The following is a 14,184-nucleotide window of genomic DNA, read 5'->3' on the forward strand; positions in this document are numbered from 1 at the left end:
CACAAGCAACATACATTCAAGCGCCATTCAGACTTTCTGCCCGAACCAACCATAATAAATCAATACGACACCATCCCAGCCATAATAACACTCACAAGTACTCTTTATTCCCACACGCCATTTCCCATTGGAACATACTACCCTCTAGAGCCGTAAATTGCCCATCTGCCAACGCAATTATTGACAGTATTGAGAATCTGGAATTCGAATGGTGATATTACCTGTATTTCATATGCAGCCTCTGTAGATGCATTCTTATGGTAAACGCTGTTTCTCCTGCTTCCCAGATGGCTTATTTAAACAGTGTATATATTTATTGAGTGTGTTCTTTTTTGTGTGTGCTAATGCTCTTTGTTTTGGATACACTAGTTTCGCTTTATTCTTTTTTTTGTACTGTATTCCATGTTGTAACCACTCCTGCATGGGCCCGACGATGGCCTGTAGTATTGTAAAATAAATAAATAAATAAGAATGCAAAAGCAATATATGTATACATATATATACATACACACACATACATATATAAATATAACAAATTTCACAGAAGTTTACAATAAACACAAGTTAAGTTACCATCAGGAAACATTCTTTTTTTTCAGAAATTATTTTACATACTTGCAAATATATATGTGCATCTATGTTAAAAAACATAAAAAAAGAAAATCTGCATATAGGCTGCTGCTTTCGCGACAGACATCACGGCAACGTAGCCCAGAGTGTCATCATCCTTGAATTTTAACAGACGCGAAGACGCCCTTTGCAGCATCCAGTTTACAACACGAAACCCTGCCACGTGGTTCGGGCACAATCACTGCAGCGAAAACCCGGATTCTAGGAATAGTAGTTACAAGTGTGAATGTATAAACAAAATGAGAATATATGATAAGTTCTGCGGAACTGTTGGAGCAGTTAACAATACACATCCATAAGATCAAATCCAATATTTTAGTTTTGTTTAGAGATAACACATCAACATGTTGTTGGTTAAAATAGTTAAGTAGGGACGGTAGTGTATGTTTAAGGCATTGGCAGCCATAATTAGTACGTGAGAAAGGGATCTGCCATGGTGCCTGGTGACGATATGAATATGCACTTCTATTTTGTTGTAGAGTTGCCGGGGCTAGGAATGAATCGAGTTTTCCCAGCATAGCATTTCTATAGCTTAGTAATGTTTTGAATTTATATATGTCACGGGCTCTGATTATTCTGTTTTGTTGGAAAAGCTCTTGCGTATGCTCGAAAAAAGAAACGTTCGCTATCGCCCGAATTGCTTTCTTTTGAAGTATTTCCAGCATTTGAATATTTAGCGCTGTAGTGTTACCCCATATAAGTGAACAATAACTGAGGTGTGAATGGAGAAGAGCATGATAAATGAGACACTTAACTTGAAAATGTAATGCACTTCAATTGCAATTTAACACACCAACAACTTTTCGTACCTTTGAGCAAACATGACTAACGTGTTCATTCCAGGACATATGCTCTGCGAGTATTATGCCTAGGGTTTTTATGGATGACGTAAGGTTAATTTTATACAGACCCCACACAATATTATCTGGCAATGTAGTAGAACTTCCCAGAGGATGCAAAATAACGCACTTTGTTTTGGTTTCATTGAGGATGAGGCCGTTTGCCTTAGACCATGCTCGAAGTCCATAACAAACGGAGCTTGCTATAGGCGTTATTTCTTTTAAATCTTTACCTGTAAAGAAAACAGAGCAATCATCTGCATACGTGACAAATTTACACATATCGCTCACTTGTACAATATCATTAATGTAATACAGGAAAAGTATCGGGCCAAAAATGCTACCTTGGGGCACACTCGCTGTCAAAGATTTTATCTGCGATCTGTTCTCATTAATTTCAGCAAACTGATGTCTGCTTTCTAAATAAGATCTGATAAGTTCAAGTGTTATTCCTCGGGAGCCATATTTTTCCAGCTTTATCAGCAGCAATTTCTGGTTGACCCTATCAAAGGCTTTGCTGAAGTCTAAATATAACCCTAAAGTCAGAAATTTTTTGTCAGTGTTCTCTAGAATAAGCTCCTTCTGTATACTTAAAGCAGTTTCCATAGACCGCTTTTTCTTAAACCCGTGTTGACAGTCGGTTAGCAGGCTATGTTTTTGCGAAAATTTAATAGTACAAAAGTTAACAATTTTCTTGAGTCCCTTTGATAGCACAGGAAGTATAGATACTGGCCAATAATTGCTCATATTATTTTTGTCACCTCCTTTGTGGACTATTACTCTCGCTACCTGAATATTACGCGGGAAAACTCCGGTTGACAAGAAAATATTAAAAATGTGCATTACTGCAGGTGCAAGTAAGTCTATGACGTACTTAATTGGCCTAATTTCTAAATCATCTACGTCTCGACTATGGCTATTTTTCAAGGATGAAAATGTTGTAATCACCTCAGGGATGCTAGTAATCTTTAGGAATAAAGATTCTCTTAATGAAGTGGCATGCATTGTATCTTGAATGTCGTGATCTATGCATCCTACTTTAACAAAAAGATTGTTAAAACGGTCTGCAAGTTCTGTACCACCTACAAAAGTGCAATCAATGTTCAACGTATCTGTTTGTGTATCGACTGACTTCCGATTTAGTGCTTCGTTTATTTTTTTCCATACTTTGTCACTTCTGCTATTACCTCCATGGAGTTGTTAGTTGAGTTTTCTTCTCTATTAGTTGCAGGTGTGCCTAATACAGTGTTTTCACTTTAACCTCCTTATTTGCCTTTCTTCATTCTCATTTCCACTTGAAAATTTTGAACTTTGAGTGCCTATAACCTATATTAGGAAGTAGCCGCTAGCAACACTTGGGAAGCAGTGTTTTTTTATTTTAAGCATGAATGACATTGTCATTCACTGAATTTTGTCTGTAGTGCACAAAGCATCACATGGCAATAATTTCTTTGTTGAAAGAACTATAAAAGACACTGGTAAAAAATTACTGCATAATTCATTTGGGATAAGTAAGTTGAAAACCCTGTATTGTTTTAAGAATGCTTTTCTTCCCAATTGGATGTTTTACTGGAAAACATTTTGCAGCAGAAATTATGTTCCTGTGTCATCCTTCCAAAAGGCATAGTAAAACTTGTGAGCCCACATAGTGTCTGCAAAACTTAATGAATTGGTTTTATGTGTAAGATTAAATTGCCCAAATTATACAGAATTTTTTAATGTTAATTATTAAGCTCAAGGATGTAATTAATGCTTTGAAACATTTGTTCTATGCTTCCGTATTGTAAATGTAAGCTTTCACACAGTGAACACACTAAATTAGAAATATGCCTGCTATCCATGCTTTTTGCGCATTAAAGGAACTTGCATGCTTTTGCATGTTTAGGAAATTGCCTTTCATTCTGTTTATACAGCATAATTTTCTCACCTATACTAGTAGCTACAGTGTACTGAGGTTGAGTGCCAAGGCAAGGAACCCGGAAGTTTTACGGGAATAACTACCCAAAATTACTGTGGATGGATATGGCAGTGGGAGCGGTTCAGGAAGTGCACTGAAACTTCGAAATTAATGTTCAGTGTGACCTGCAGCATCCTGGAGTGAGGGTCTGCACTGGAAGGAAACTATGAAATATGTTAGTAACTAGTCAAACATTGTTTTAACCCCAATGAGTGCTTTTAATGGTGCATAATGGGAAAGGACAACCAGTGACGTTGATGCGAGCCTTCAGACTCTAAAGTTTGCTCTATGCATTCCTCTGTGTCATTTTATCAATGGCAACAGAGTAATTTTTTTTTGGGGGGGGGGGGGGGCAACCATAGGTCTCCTTCCTATGCAAATTAGGGGAAGGGTACCTTTATTATACAAATATGAATAATGCCGACCATTCACCATAAAGACACATAAACCCAAAAAGAGAAATGAAATAAGGTGCATCTCACAGGTAGGCCTGTGAGATGCACCTCTCCTTTACATGGCAAACAAGGAACCCCATCAAATGGACTCGCACTGGAAAGAACCGCACGAAGAACACTGCCAAGAACAAGTAAACAAGTGAAAATGTAAATTAAAGATTTCTATAGTAGAATACATAGCAACCATGGCACATGAACCGCGCGGGGTTGTGTTACTTAGCCAGCCAATCACAAAAGCAAACAAAATCATCGTCATGTGGCCTTTTCAACAATGCGTCGTACTTGATAGATCCGGAGAGTCTGCTGTTCTTGAAGAGCCTTTTATCGGCAGAAGCAATGAGGTGTGCAACAGACATGGACAAAGTGTATGGAGTCTGAGCATTTCACTCTTCAAAAGTCTGGGGTACAGTTCATTTCACTGCTGAACCAGTTTTACTCATGAAACTTCACTGCCAACTGCACTGAAACTTGAAAACGAATAGTTGCAGCAAAGCAAGCATTTTATAATTTTCAGTTGAATAAAGAATTCGACTTTCGCCATTATTTTATTTATTTATTTTATTTACAATACTGCTACTCATTTGAGAGCGTGGCAGTTGGGCGATACAGTAGACATGTATATGAATACGCATTTAGGCAGAACAGTTAATTGAAAAAAGGAAGAAAAAAGAAAACAATTGCCCGAGGATAGTAATATAAGAAAGAAGCTGAGTTTAGAAACAAAAATGCAAGTTTTCACATGACAGTTAATTAACATGATTCTGGCAGTTAAGAACACGTAATTAACTAGTTTATACATAAAATAGGAGCGAACTGAAAGATAACACTTAATGCGTGAAGAAATTTTAAAGTTGTGTGAAGGGATACGCTTTAAAGCGTACACTTTGAGAGCGAGAAGACACGAATGGGAAAAGAAAGAACAATCTAGGCAAGCAATCAGCAGGGAATGGCAGTTATAACAATTATCTTAGGACTAGCAGTAGTACAGTAATGAAAATTTATTTTGGGAACGCAGTGTACCATATGTCCACATAACGACAATCAAACAAAAATGGAAAAAGAAAAGTGGGAAGTCGAAAGCAACACAATGCGAAATTTCTGACGATGACACGTGCGATGATAAATTGTTTTATTTACGCACTGCAGCTTCCACTTGTGAAGTAAATTCGGACAACGATTCGATGGCGGTTATAGCAGGATCAAGTCGGTTCCATTCAGCAATTGTAAGGGGGAAGAATGAATACTTAAACGTGTCATTGTTGCATGTGTATTCTGTTAAAGTGTGCGCATGTTTGTTACGTGTTTTTCGAGCCTCAGAAAATGAAATGTACCTGGACACATCTATCTTATAGTTATTTTTTAGAAGCTGAAACAAGAACTTCAGGCGAGCGTGTTTTGCCCTGGTAGATAGCATTTGCAATCCAGACTGCGTTAGAAGATTAGTCGGTGAGTCAGTGCGTATATATTTGTTGTGAATGAACCTTATAGCCTTTCTTTGTACTGCCACTAATTTTGTTATCTTAGTTGTTGTATGAGGAAACCAGACTGTATTTGCATATTCGAGAACCGGCCTAACGAACATTGTGTAGGCCAGTAGCTTCGTTGATGTTGTAGAGAGCTCAAGGCTTCTTTTGAGGAAGAATAGTTTGCGTAATGCTCCTGCCGTGATATTCGAAATGTGTTTATCCCACCTGAGGTCTGAGGTTAATGTAACTCCCAGGTATTTATGTTGTTCAACTTTAGTTAGTGGTATGCCGTTAATTTCATATGTAAAGTTATATGGTCTTGTTTTCCTTGTTCCGGTCATGACCACAGACTTTTTTACGTTAATTGACATCTGCCAATTAGAGCACCAAATAGCTAGAGTGTTGAGGGATGTATTAAGTGCGATGTTATCGTTATAATTAGTGATTTCACTATAGATAACGCAGTCATCTGCGAACAGTTTTATATTACAACCAATGTTAGCTGTGATGTCATTAATATAGATTATTAAGAAGAGTAATGGCCCAAGAACTGAGCCTTGGGGAACTCCGGAAGTAATGGTGACAGTGTTAGGTGGCATTTTTTCGTAGGTTACAAATTGTGAACGATTGGCTAGAAATTCTTTTATCCAGGCTAAAGGAGCCCTTTCCCAACAACACTTTCAACTTTAGCGATTAATTTGTTATGGCATACACAATCAAATGCCTTAGATAGATCAAGTAAAATCATGTCAGTCTGGCCGCGGTGATTGATAGTATATGCAAGATCGTGGACTAGTTCTGTTAGTTGGGTTATTGTTGATAAACCACTGCGAAAACCATGTTGGTAGGGAGACAAGAAGCCAATGCTCTCTAGATAAACCGTTATGTGCTTTAAGATTATGTGCTATAGAAGCTTACAGGATGTACTAGTTGTAATAAGATGATTTATTATAAGGCACTAGGCACAGTCTAGTCGCACTGGCAGTAGGCGAACGCTGATCGCGCGCACAGCCGACACAAGAGCGCCTTCTTCGTCTTCCTCTTCACCACAATGGCCCCCGGGAGAGAAGAGGAGCCATCCTGGCGACTTACGGCGTAGGTAGAATGAGGGGGTCATAGTACGGCTTAAGTCGGTTGACATGAACCGTGTCACGCCCGCGATGCCTATGGTCGGGTGAAGGTGTCACAGGTTCTACAATGTAGGTGACAGCGGAGGTACGGTCTATGACGCGGTAGGGGCCATCATAGCGTGCAAGGAGTTTGGACGAAAGGCCAGGGCTGTGAGGCGGGACCCACAACCAAACAAGGGAACCAGTCGGGAAAACTGGTGTAAGCGCGCCACTGTCACGCCGCAGCTTTTGACGACCTTGAGCAGCGGTCGTAAGGGTTTGCGCGAGCTGCCTACAGTCCTCGGCGTATTTGGCGGCTTCAGACACAGGCGTGCATTCGGAAGCGTCGGGTCGGTATGGGAGCATTGTGTCCATAGTACACGAGGGCTCTCGTCCATACAGCAGAAAAAAGGGCGAAAAGCCAGGGGTAGCTTGTGTGGCCGTATTATAGGCATACGTGACGAACGGCAAAACAGTGTCCCAGTTACTGTGATCCAAGGCGACGTACATAGTCAACATGTCACCGAGTGTGCAGTTGAACCTCTCGGTCAAGCCGTTCGTTTGCGGGTGGTAGGCTGTAGACTTGTGGTGAACGATGCTGCATGCAGCGAGAAGGGCTTGGATGACTTCGCACAAGAAGACACGTCCCCTGTCGCTGAGCAGTTCGCGTGGTGCGCCATGTCGAAGAACGAAGTTCCGCAAGATGAAGAACGCAACTTCGCGCGCAGAGGCTGCCGGGAGTGCGGCAGTCTCAGCGTAGCGTGTCAAGTGGTCGACACCTACAATTATCCATCGGTTACCCGAGGAGCTGCAGGGAAGTGGCCTATATAGGTCTATGCCGACGCGATCGAAGGGCCGAGCCGGGCAAGGCAGCGGCTGTAGCTCACCAGGAGGGCGCTGTGGAATTTTACACCGTTGGCACGCTGTGCAAGCGCGTACGTACTGGCGCACGAAGTGATACGTGCCGTGCCAGTAGAAACGCTGCCTTAGCCGAAATACCTGTTCATAATATTTAACGCAAGTTTAAACGAAGGGGATCTGCCTAATGACTGGAAAGTCGCCAAGGTAGTCCCAGTCCATAAAAAGGGAGACAAGCTTAGTGTAGAAAATTACATACCTATCTCCCTACTCTGCACCGCTTCTAAAGTTATGGAACACTTTATTTCTAAGCATTTAAGTTCCTTTTTAGAAAATAATGACTTCTTTAGTGAGAGTCAGCATGGATTCAGGCGTGGCTTTTCTACCACTACGCAGTTACTTCATATGACCAACGAAATACTGGCAATCTTGGATCAAGGTGGGCAGGTAGACATTCTTTTTTTAGATTTCGAGAAAGCCTTCGATCGGGTTTCACACAAAAAAATGATGATACAGCTAAACAGCATAATACGCAATGAACAAATTTTGCGTTGGCTTGATTCGTACTTGACGCATCGAAAACAATTTGTCAGCATAGGTGCTTCGAATTCATCACTCGCCTCTGTACTTTTGGGCGTTCCACAGGGCTCGGTTTTAGGGCCACTTCTTTTTCTTATCTACCTAAATGACCTGGCTTGCAAATTTTCCGTGCGGTGCCGCTTTTTTGCAGACGATTGTATTGTTTACTCGAGCATTCAATCTGTCGATGACCAATCTAGCTTAACTGACTATCTAATAGCAATACACGACTGGTGTATCCAGTGGCATATGACCCTAAACATCTCGAAATGTGCGCACATGGTTATTACACGTAAAAAAAAATCCGCTAATTTGCACTTACACGGTAAATAATATGGACATTAAACAGGTAGAGGAATTCACATATCTTGGAATTACAATTGATTCCAAGATGAGCTATACCGCTCACGTTAGGTATGTTTCTGCGGCAGCAATGAAAAAGTTATGGTTATTAAAGCACCGCTTAAAAAACTGCACTAGTGCTACCAAATTAACCGCATATAAGGCAATTATTAGGCCAACACTCGAGTATGCCGATATAGTCTGGGACCCTCACACAAAGGCTGGTATAGACATTATCGAAAGCCGGCAGTATTCTGAAATAAAAATAAATAAATAGCCGAGTATACGTTTTCAGCACACCGGCGTGACCATTATGAGGAGCAGCATGAAAATAAGCGCATATGTCAGAACGCATGTGTCGTGGTATCACCAGGAGCCATTTGCGACCATCAGGCAAATAATTTCTGCAGTAAAGAACGTTGTCGCGGACAGTAAAGTGAGCGGCTTGGCGACGAAGTGTTCGAGAAGAGGGTGTGGCGGATGGGTCTTGGAGGAAATTCAGCATAGTTGAAAGCAGGGGATCCTTACGCTGCTCGTCCGGCATATCAGCGACATTGAAGGCTGACATGGATGCGAAGAGCGGAGACACTGAAGCCACATCACAAGGTAGCGGCGATCGGGAAAGCGCATCAGCGTCAGAGTGCTTTCTGCCCAATCGGTAGACGACGCGGATATCATATTCTTGTAAGCAGAGTGCCCATCGGCCTAGGCGACCTGACGGATCCTTCAACGAGGACAGCCAGCAAAGCGAATGGTGGTCGGTGACAATGTCAAAAGGGCGACCATATAGGTATGGACGAAATTTGACGAGCGCCCAAATAATGGCCAAGCACTCCTTTTCTGTTACTGAGTAGTTGGCTTCTGCCTTCTTTAAAGTGCGGCTCGCATATGCGACGACGTACTCGTCATAGCAGTCTTTCCGTTGTGCGAGGACTGCACCAACTCCGATACCGCTGGCGTCCGTATGTACCTCTGTAGGCGCTGTGGGATCGTAGTGTCGAAGAATCGGTGACGAAGTAAGTAGGCGGCGTAGTTGCTGGAAGGCTTCGTCACAGGAAGTTGACCACACGGAGATGCCATTGGTAGCGGTAAGCAAATTGGTCAGTGGTGCGATGATAGTCGCAAAATTGTGCACGAAACGCCGAAAGTAAGAGCAGAGCCATATAAAGCTGCGGAGCGCCTTAAGAGTAGTGGGCGTCGGAAACTCTGCGACCGCGCGAAGCTTGGCTGGGTCAGGAAGCACACCGTCCTTCGATACAACGTGACCCAATCTTGTTAACTTGCGAGCAGCAAAACGGCACTTTTTGATGTTAAGTTGGAGGCCAGCAGAGGTAAGGCAGGTCAGTATCTCACGCAAGCGAACGAGGTGCGTCGGGAAATCTGGAGAAAACACCAAGATATCATCAAGGTAGCACAGACATGTTTTCCACTTGTAGTTGCGAAGGATGGTGTCCATCATACGTTCGAAAGTAGCGGGCGCGTTGCAGAGCCCGAATGGCATTACGGTAAATTCGTACAAGCCATCGGGTGTGATGAAAGCTGTCTTCTCACAGTCATCATCTGCCATCGGCACTTGCCGATAGCCGGAGCGAAGATCCAAAGATGAGAAGTACTCCGCGCCTTGCAAGGAGTCGAGGGCGTCATCTATCCGAGGCAGCGGATAGACATCTTTACGAGTGATCTTATTGAGTCGGCGGTAATCCACACAGAAGCGTATTGACCCGTCCTTCTTGCGTACTAATACTACAGGACACGCCCAAGGACTGTGGGAAGGGCGAATGACGCCACGGTGCAGCATGTCGTCGACCTGCTCGTTAATGATCTGTCGCTCGGCTGTCGACACGCGGTATGGTCGCTGGCATAAAGGAGGGTGGGAACCAGTGTGTACGCTGTGAGTGACGGTTGCCGTACGCCCCAGAGATAGTTGTTCTCAGTCAAACGACGAACGAAAATTCTGAAGAAGCGCGAGAACTTGCTGGCGATATGGAGGCGGCAGATCGGCGTCTACGACAGATTCAAGAACATCTGACGACGACGACGACAATGATGATGCGCACGGCACGGGAGAAGTGAGGGCGTCAAGTTCATAACAGGCCGTGTCGTCGGAAACATCGAGAGTGTGAAGCGGGTCAAGGGGCTGAACACGACCGAGTGATTCGCCGCGCAGTAACGTCACATGGTAGTGAGACGGGTTACACACAAGCATTGAGGATAATCCAGACACAGTGGTGAGGACAGCAAATGGGAGAGGTAGGGCCTTGCGACGTAGAAAAATCGGCGACGGTGTAAAAAGTACTGTAGCGTCTGGCGCGGTAGAGCAAGAGACGGGCACAAGCACACACATGTAAAGTGGTATGTCCGTATCGGACACAATAGTGAGCTTGGAGGCTTTTTGTTCAGAGGGGTCAGGCAGCGGGGCATCGGCAAGCGGGAAGAGCGCCACTTCGGCCCGGGCACAGTCGATGATGGCACGATGGTGAGACAAGAAGTCCCAGCCGAGAATAATGTCATGTGAACATGATGACAACACGAGAAATTCAACAACATAGACAATGCCGTCGATGACCACCCTTGCAGTACATTGAGCAAGCGGGGCTATATGCTGCGCAGTCGCGGTGCTTAGAAGCATACCAGCTAACGGCGTTGTGACCTTATCGAGGCTGCGACAAAGCTTTTCGTCGATAACAGAAACTGCAGCCCCAGTATCAATAAGCGCAATTGCGGCGGTTCCTTCGACCAAAACGTCCAATAAATTGCGTGGCGACTGTGCAGGCCTTGTAGAAGTCGCGAAGCTTGCAGTTCGTGCCTGCGGAACTGCAGCAACTAGTTTCCCTCGCTAGGTGACTGGCGGCGACGTAAGGGGGAAAGTGAGCGACGACGTGGTGATGGCGAACGATGGGTGCCGACAGGGCGTCGAGGAGGCGGCGAAAACTCGTGGTCGGGAAGCATCGCATGCCCAGTAGTATCGTGGAAATAGGCATATCCAGGCGGTGCAACAGTAGCGTTAGCAGGTGGCATGCGACGATGGCAGAAGCGCGCAACGTGGCCGGCGACACCGCAAGTGAAGCATATGGGTCGGTTGTCGCGTGTGCGCCAAGGGGTTTGAACTGGGCGTCGAGATGGAATGGGAGGCGACGCGGGAGGAGGTGCAGCTTGAAGTCGCATTGGTGCCGGAAACGAGAACGTTGGCGGCGCAGGTCGCGCGGCGGCTTCTGCATAGGTCAGAGGTGCAGCCACGGGAGGGCAGGGTTGGGCGAAAGGTAAAGACCCAGCAAGTTCCTCGCGAATGGCCCGCCTAATGGGAGCAGCCAGAGATGTGTCAGGCTGGGGAGGTCCATTGTTGAGAGGCAGCATAGACAATTGGCGCGCCACCTCCTCACGAATGAAGTCCTTAATCTCAACAGAGAGCGATGCTGCTGGCGTGGTGTTTGAGCGAAGCGTGAGGCCCGTGAGGCCCGCAATCCAAGCGGATTGTTGGGAGCGTCGTTCATAGTAGCGGCTGGAGCAGATGTTAAAGTTCGGCTGCGAAGCTCCAGGGTGAGGTCGGGTAGTGCAGCACCTCCACCAAATGTATTAAGATGATTTATTATAAGGCACTAGGCACAGTCTAGTCGCACTGGCAGTAGGCGAATGCTGATCGCACGCACAGCCGACACAAGAGCGCCTTCTTCGTCTTCCTCTTCACCACATAGTTAATGAAATGGGTCTAAAATTTGAAATTTCTGCTGTGTTGCCTGATTTATGAATAGGCATTATCTTTGCAATTTTCCAGTCGTTCGGTAGCTGTGAAGTCGTGAGTTATTTACGAAAAATTATGCCGAGGTATCCACTGCACCATTCCGCATACCTTTTCAGAAAGTCGTTAGGTATGTTGTCAGGACCGCTGCCTTTTTTAGGGTCAAGATTAAGCAGAAGATTAAGTATGCCAGCGTCCGTAATGTGTAATTCGCCAATGCTTACGCCCTGTCTCGTTAGAATGGGGGGAATAATGTTATTGTCTGTAGTAAATACTGATTGAAAAAAAATGTTATATGCGTTGGCTTTCGCAGTTTCTTCCTCTGGGCTTAAGTGGGACGCTTCTCCATCATTGGTGCGAAAGTGCCTCCAGAACCTTCCGGGATTATTAGTAAGAAAGCTCGGTAACTTTACATTAAAATAATGGCTGCAAGCTTGAATTCCGCGATGGCATTAGGAAGTTTCGTCACCCTGGATTCGTCTCCTCCTTTAATTTTTATTGTTCTACGCAGTCTTTTCAGACGGCGCTTTGCCTGAATTACTTCTTGGGTTATCCAGGGATTATTTTTTGGCGGCCGCTTGGTTTTAGTGGGCACGTAGTTTGTGACGCAGTAGAGGACGATAGATTTTTACTTATACTCGCCTATTATACTTTAATAGGCGAGGGAAAATGTATAAAATTATGCGCTAATAATATTATTTTTGTGGTTACCGCCTTATTTGCGTAGCAGGAAAAGTTTGAAGTATGAATCATTTGCAGCCTCGCAGAGGAACAGTGGCTGGCGGTTATGAGGCCGTGGGTGGGGCTTCGCTGCATACTTAAGTTGCATCCGACTATAGTTTCGTTTTTTGAATTACCTCTAGAAGAATTATAGAGAAATATATATTTGCGGAACAATCACATTTCTTTTGGATCCTTCGTTTACTGCTCTTCCAAGTGCCAAAATTGACTCTTATTGTTATTTGGGAGGTTGTGTGACGATGCGTGGCCGCCAGTCCCGTGCAACCGCATAGAGCGCAGGACGCTGCGGCTCTAGACATGCTGCACCCACCGTGAAGGTTAGAAAAAAGCCCACATAAGCACAACAGAGAAGTGGCAACATTAGGCGGTTTGATAACTGTACAAGCGTCATTTAAGACACACGGAATTGCTCCCCACTTCTGGCGGCGTTTACAGTAACGAACGGCACACGCGTTATCAGAATGATAGCATTGCCTGTTACTTTCCTGTCGGGAATGATAACGCGCATGCCGTTCGTTACTGGAAAGTACCGGGCTCGCCGCGTTAAAGAAAGAAAATGCGGACAAGCAGATGACGATTATCGTTGTGTGGCAAAAGGGTGTAATTATGCTTAAGAGTGTATGCTAGCCACCATACCCTTAGTATAAACATATCTTCTCTGTAAAAAAAAAAAAAAAAAAAAGTTTAACGCAGTGATTTTCGTCTGGCGACAAAAAAAAAAAAGTCGCTTCCAAAGATTTTGCGCATCTATAGCCAAGCCGATCCATGCCTAAAGCTTCCCAAAATGGCCGACTGCATCGTCGAAATCGTTAATACACTCTAATCGTTCACTTGATTTTTCGCTGCATTGGAAATGCAAGCGGTTAATTTCGCCGAATGAAATGTCTCGATGCTTTTCAGCGCCTGTCTCGTGCTTCTGAAAAGAGCTTGCGGTGTTGGCGTGAACAGACAGGCAAGTGGACGTATTTATGCTACAGTTATTGAACAGTTACTTATCGATACATCTTGAAGTTAGCCTACAAGCTGTCGTTAAAAGTTCCGTCTTTCAGTAGACCTTGTGCAGCGTACTCTCAGCTCAATACGAAATTCTTGACTGCGTTCTCGAGTTTTGTTTAACGGTAATGAGAAGGAGTTAGATAATGCACAGAGGCAAGGTTTTGTCTGGTCTTGCAGGAGTCCCGGGTGCTTTTTCCGCCGCGTACACTGTCGCAATCGTTACACGTCTGAGGAACCAGACTGGCGGCGCATAGGTAAAGCCGGCTGCCAGTGCAAGCCGCAGTCCCCTACATTGTCGCTATAAAGAGGAAAATTGTACGTGTACTAAGTGTACGCAACGTTTCTTTGTTTAGTATAATTTGGCGGTGCCTCCAGCAGACAAAATGTGGATCCCATACTGCTCCGTCGGTTTGGGCTCGGCAATGCCTCCGCGTGGCGAGCGCGTTTAAGAGAAAGCTTTAGCTCGGGTGTTCCAA

General features: G+C 44.4%; 1 protein-coding gene and 1 long non-coding RNA gene across 7 annotated transcripts in view; one reads left to right on the forward strand and one right to left on the reverse strand.

Annotated features, from left to right (window-relative positions):
- The window catches only part of LOC140212844 (uncharacterized), a 40,437-nt gene that overhangs the window by 6,376 nt on the left and 19,877 nt on the right, over positions 1-14,184 (forward strand). For 3 of the 6 annotated variants that reach the window (XR_011894871.1, XR_011894869.1, XR_011894870.1), the window contains exon 3: positions 12,285-13,664. The exons of 1 other annotated variant lie outside the window; for it this stretch is intronic. Coding sequence is in view for 2 of the 5 variants with exons in the window: in XM_072288498.1 (XP_072144599.1) it covers positions 13,613-13,664 (52 nt within the window). In the remaining 3 variants the exon portion in view is untranslated. The remainder of the gene's footprint in view (positions 1-12,284; positions 13,665-14,184) is intronic. 2 more of the 6 variants (XM_072288498.1, XM_072288499.1) reach the window with 1 other exon arrangement.
- Positions 79-3,491, reverse strand: LOC140218650 (uncharacterized). Its single transcript, XR_011894874.1, has 2 exons — positions 1,600-3,491; positions 79-438 (listed from the first exon to the last, which is right to left on the reverse strand). It is a non-coding gene; the product is annotated as an uncharacterized lncRNA (long non-coding RNA).

Source organism: Dermacentor andersoni, chromosome 5 (genome assembly GCF_023375885.2).
Source record: "Dermacentor andersoni chromosome 5, qqDerAnde1_hic_scaffold, whole genome shotgun sequence".
NCBI lineage: Eukaryota > Metazoa > Arthropoda > Arachnida > Ixodida > Ixodidae > Dermacentor > Dermacentor andersoni.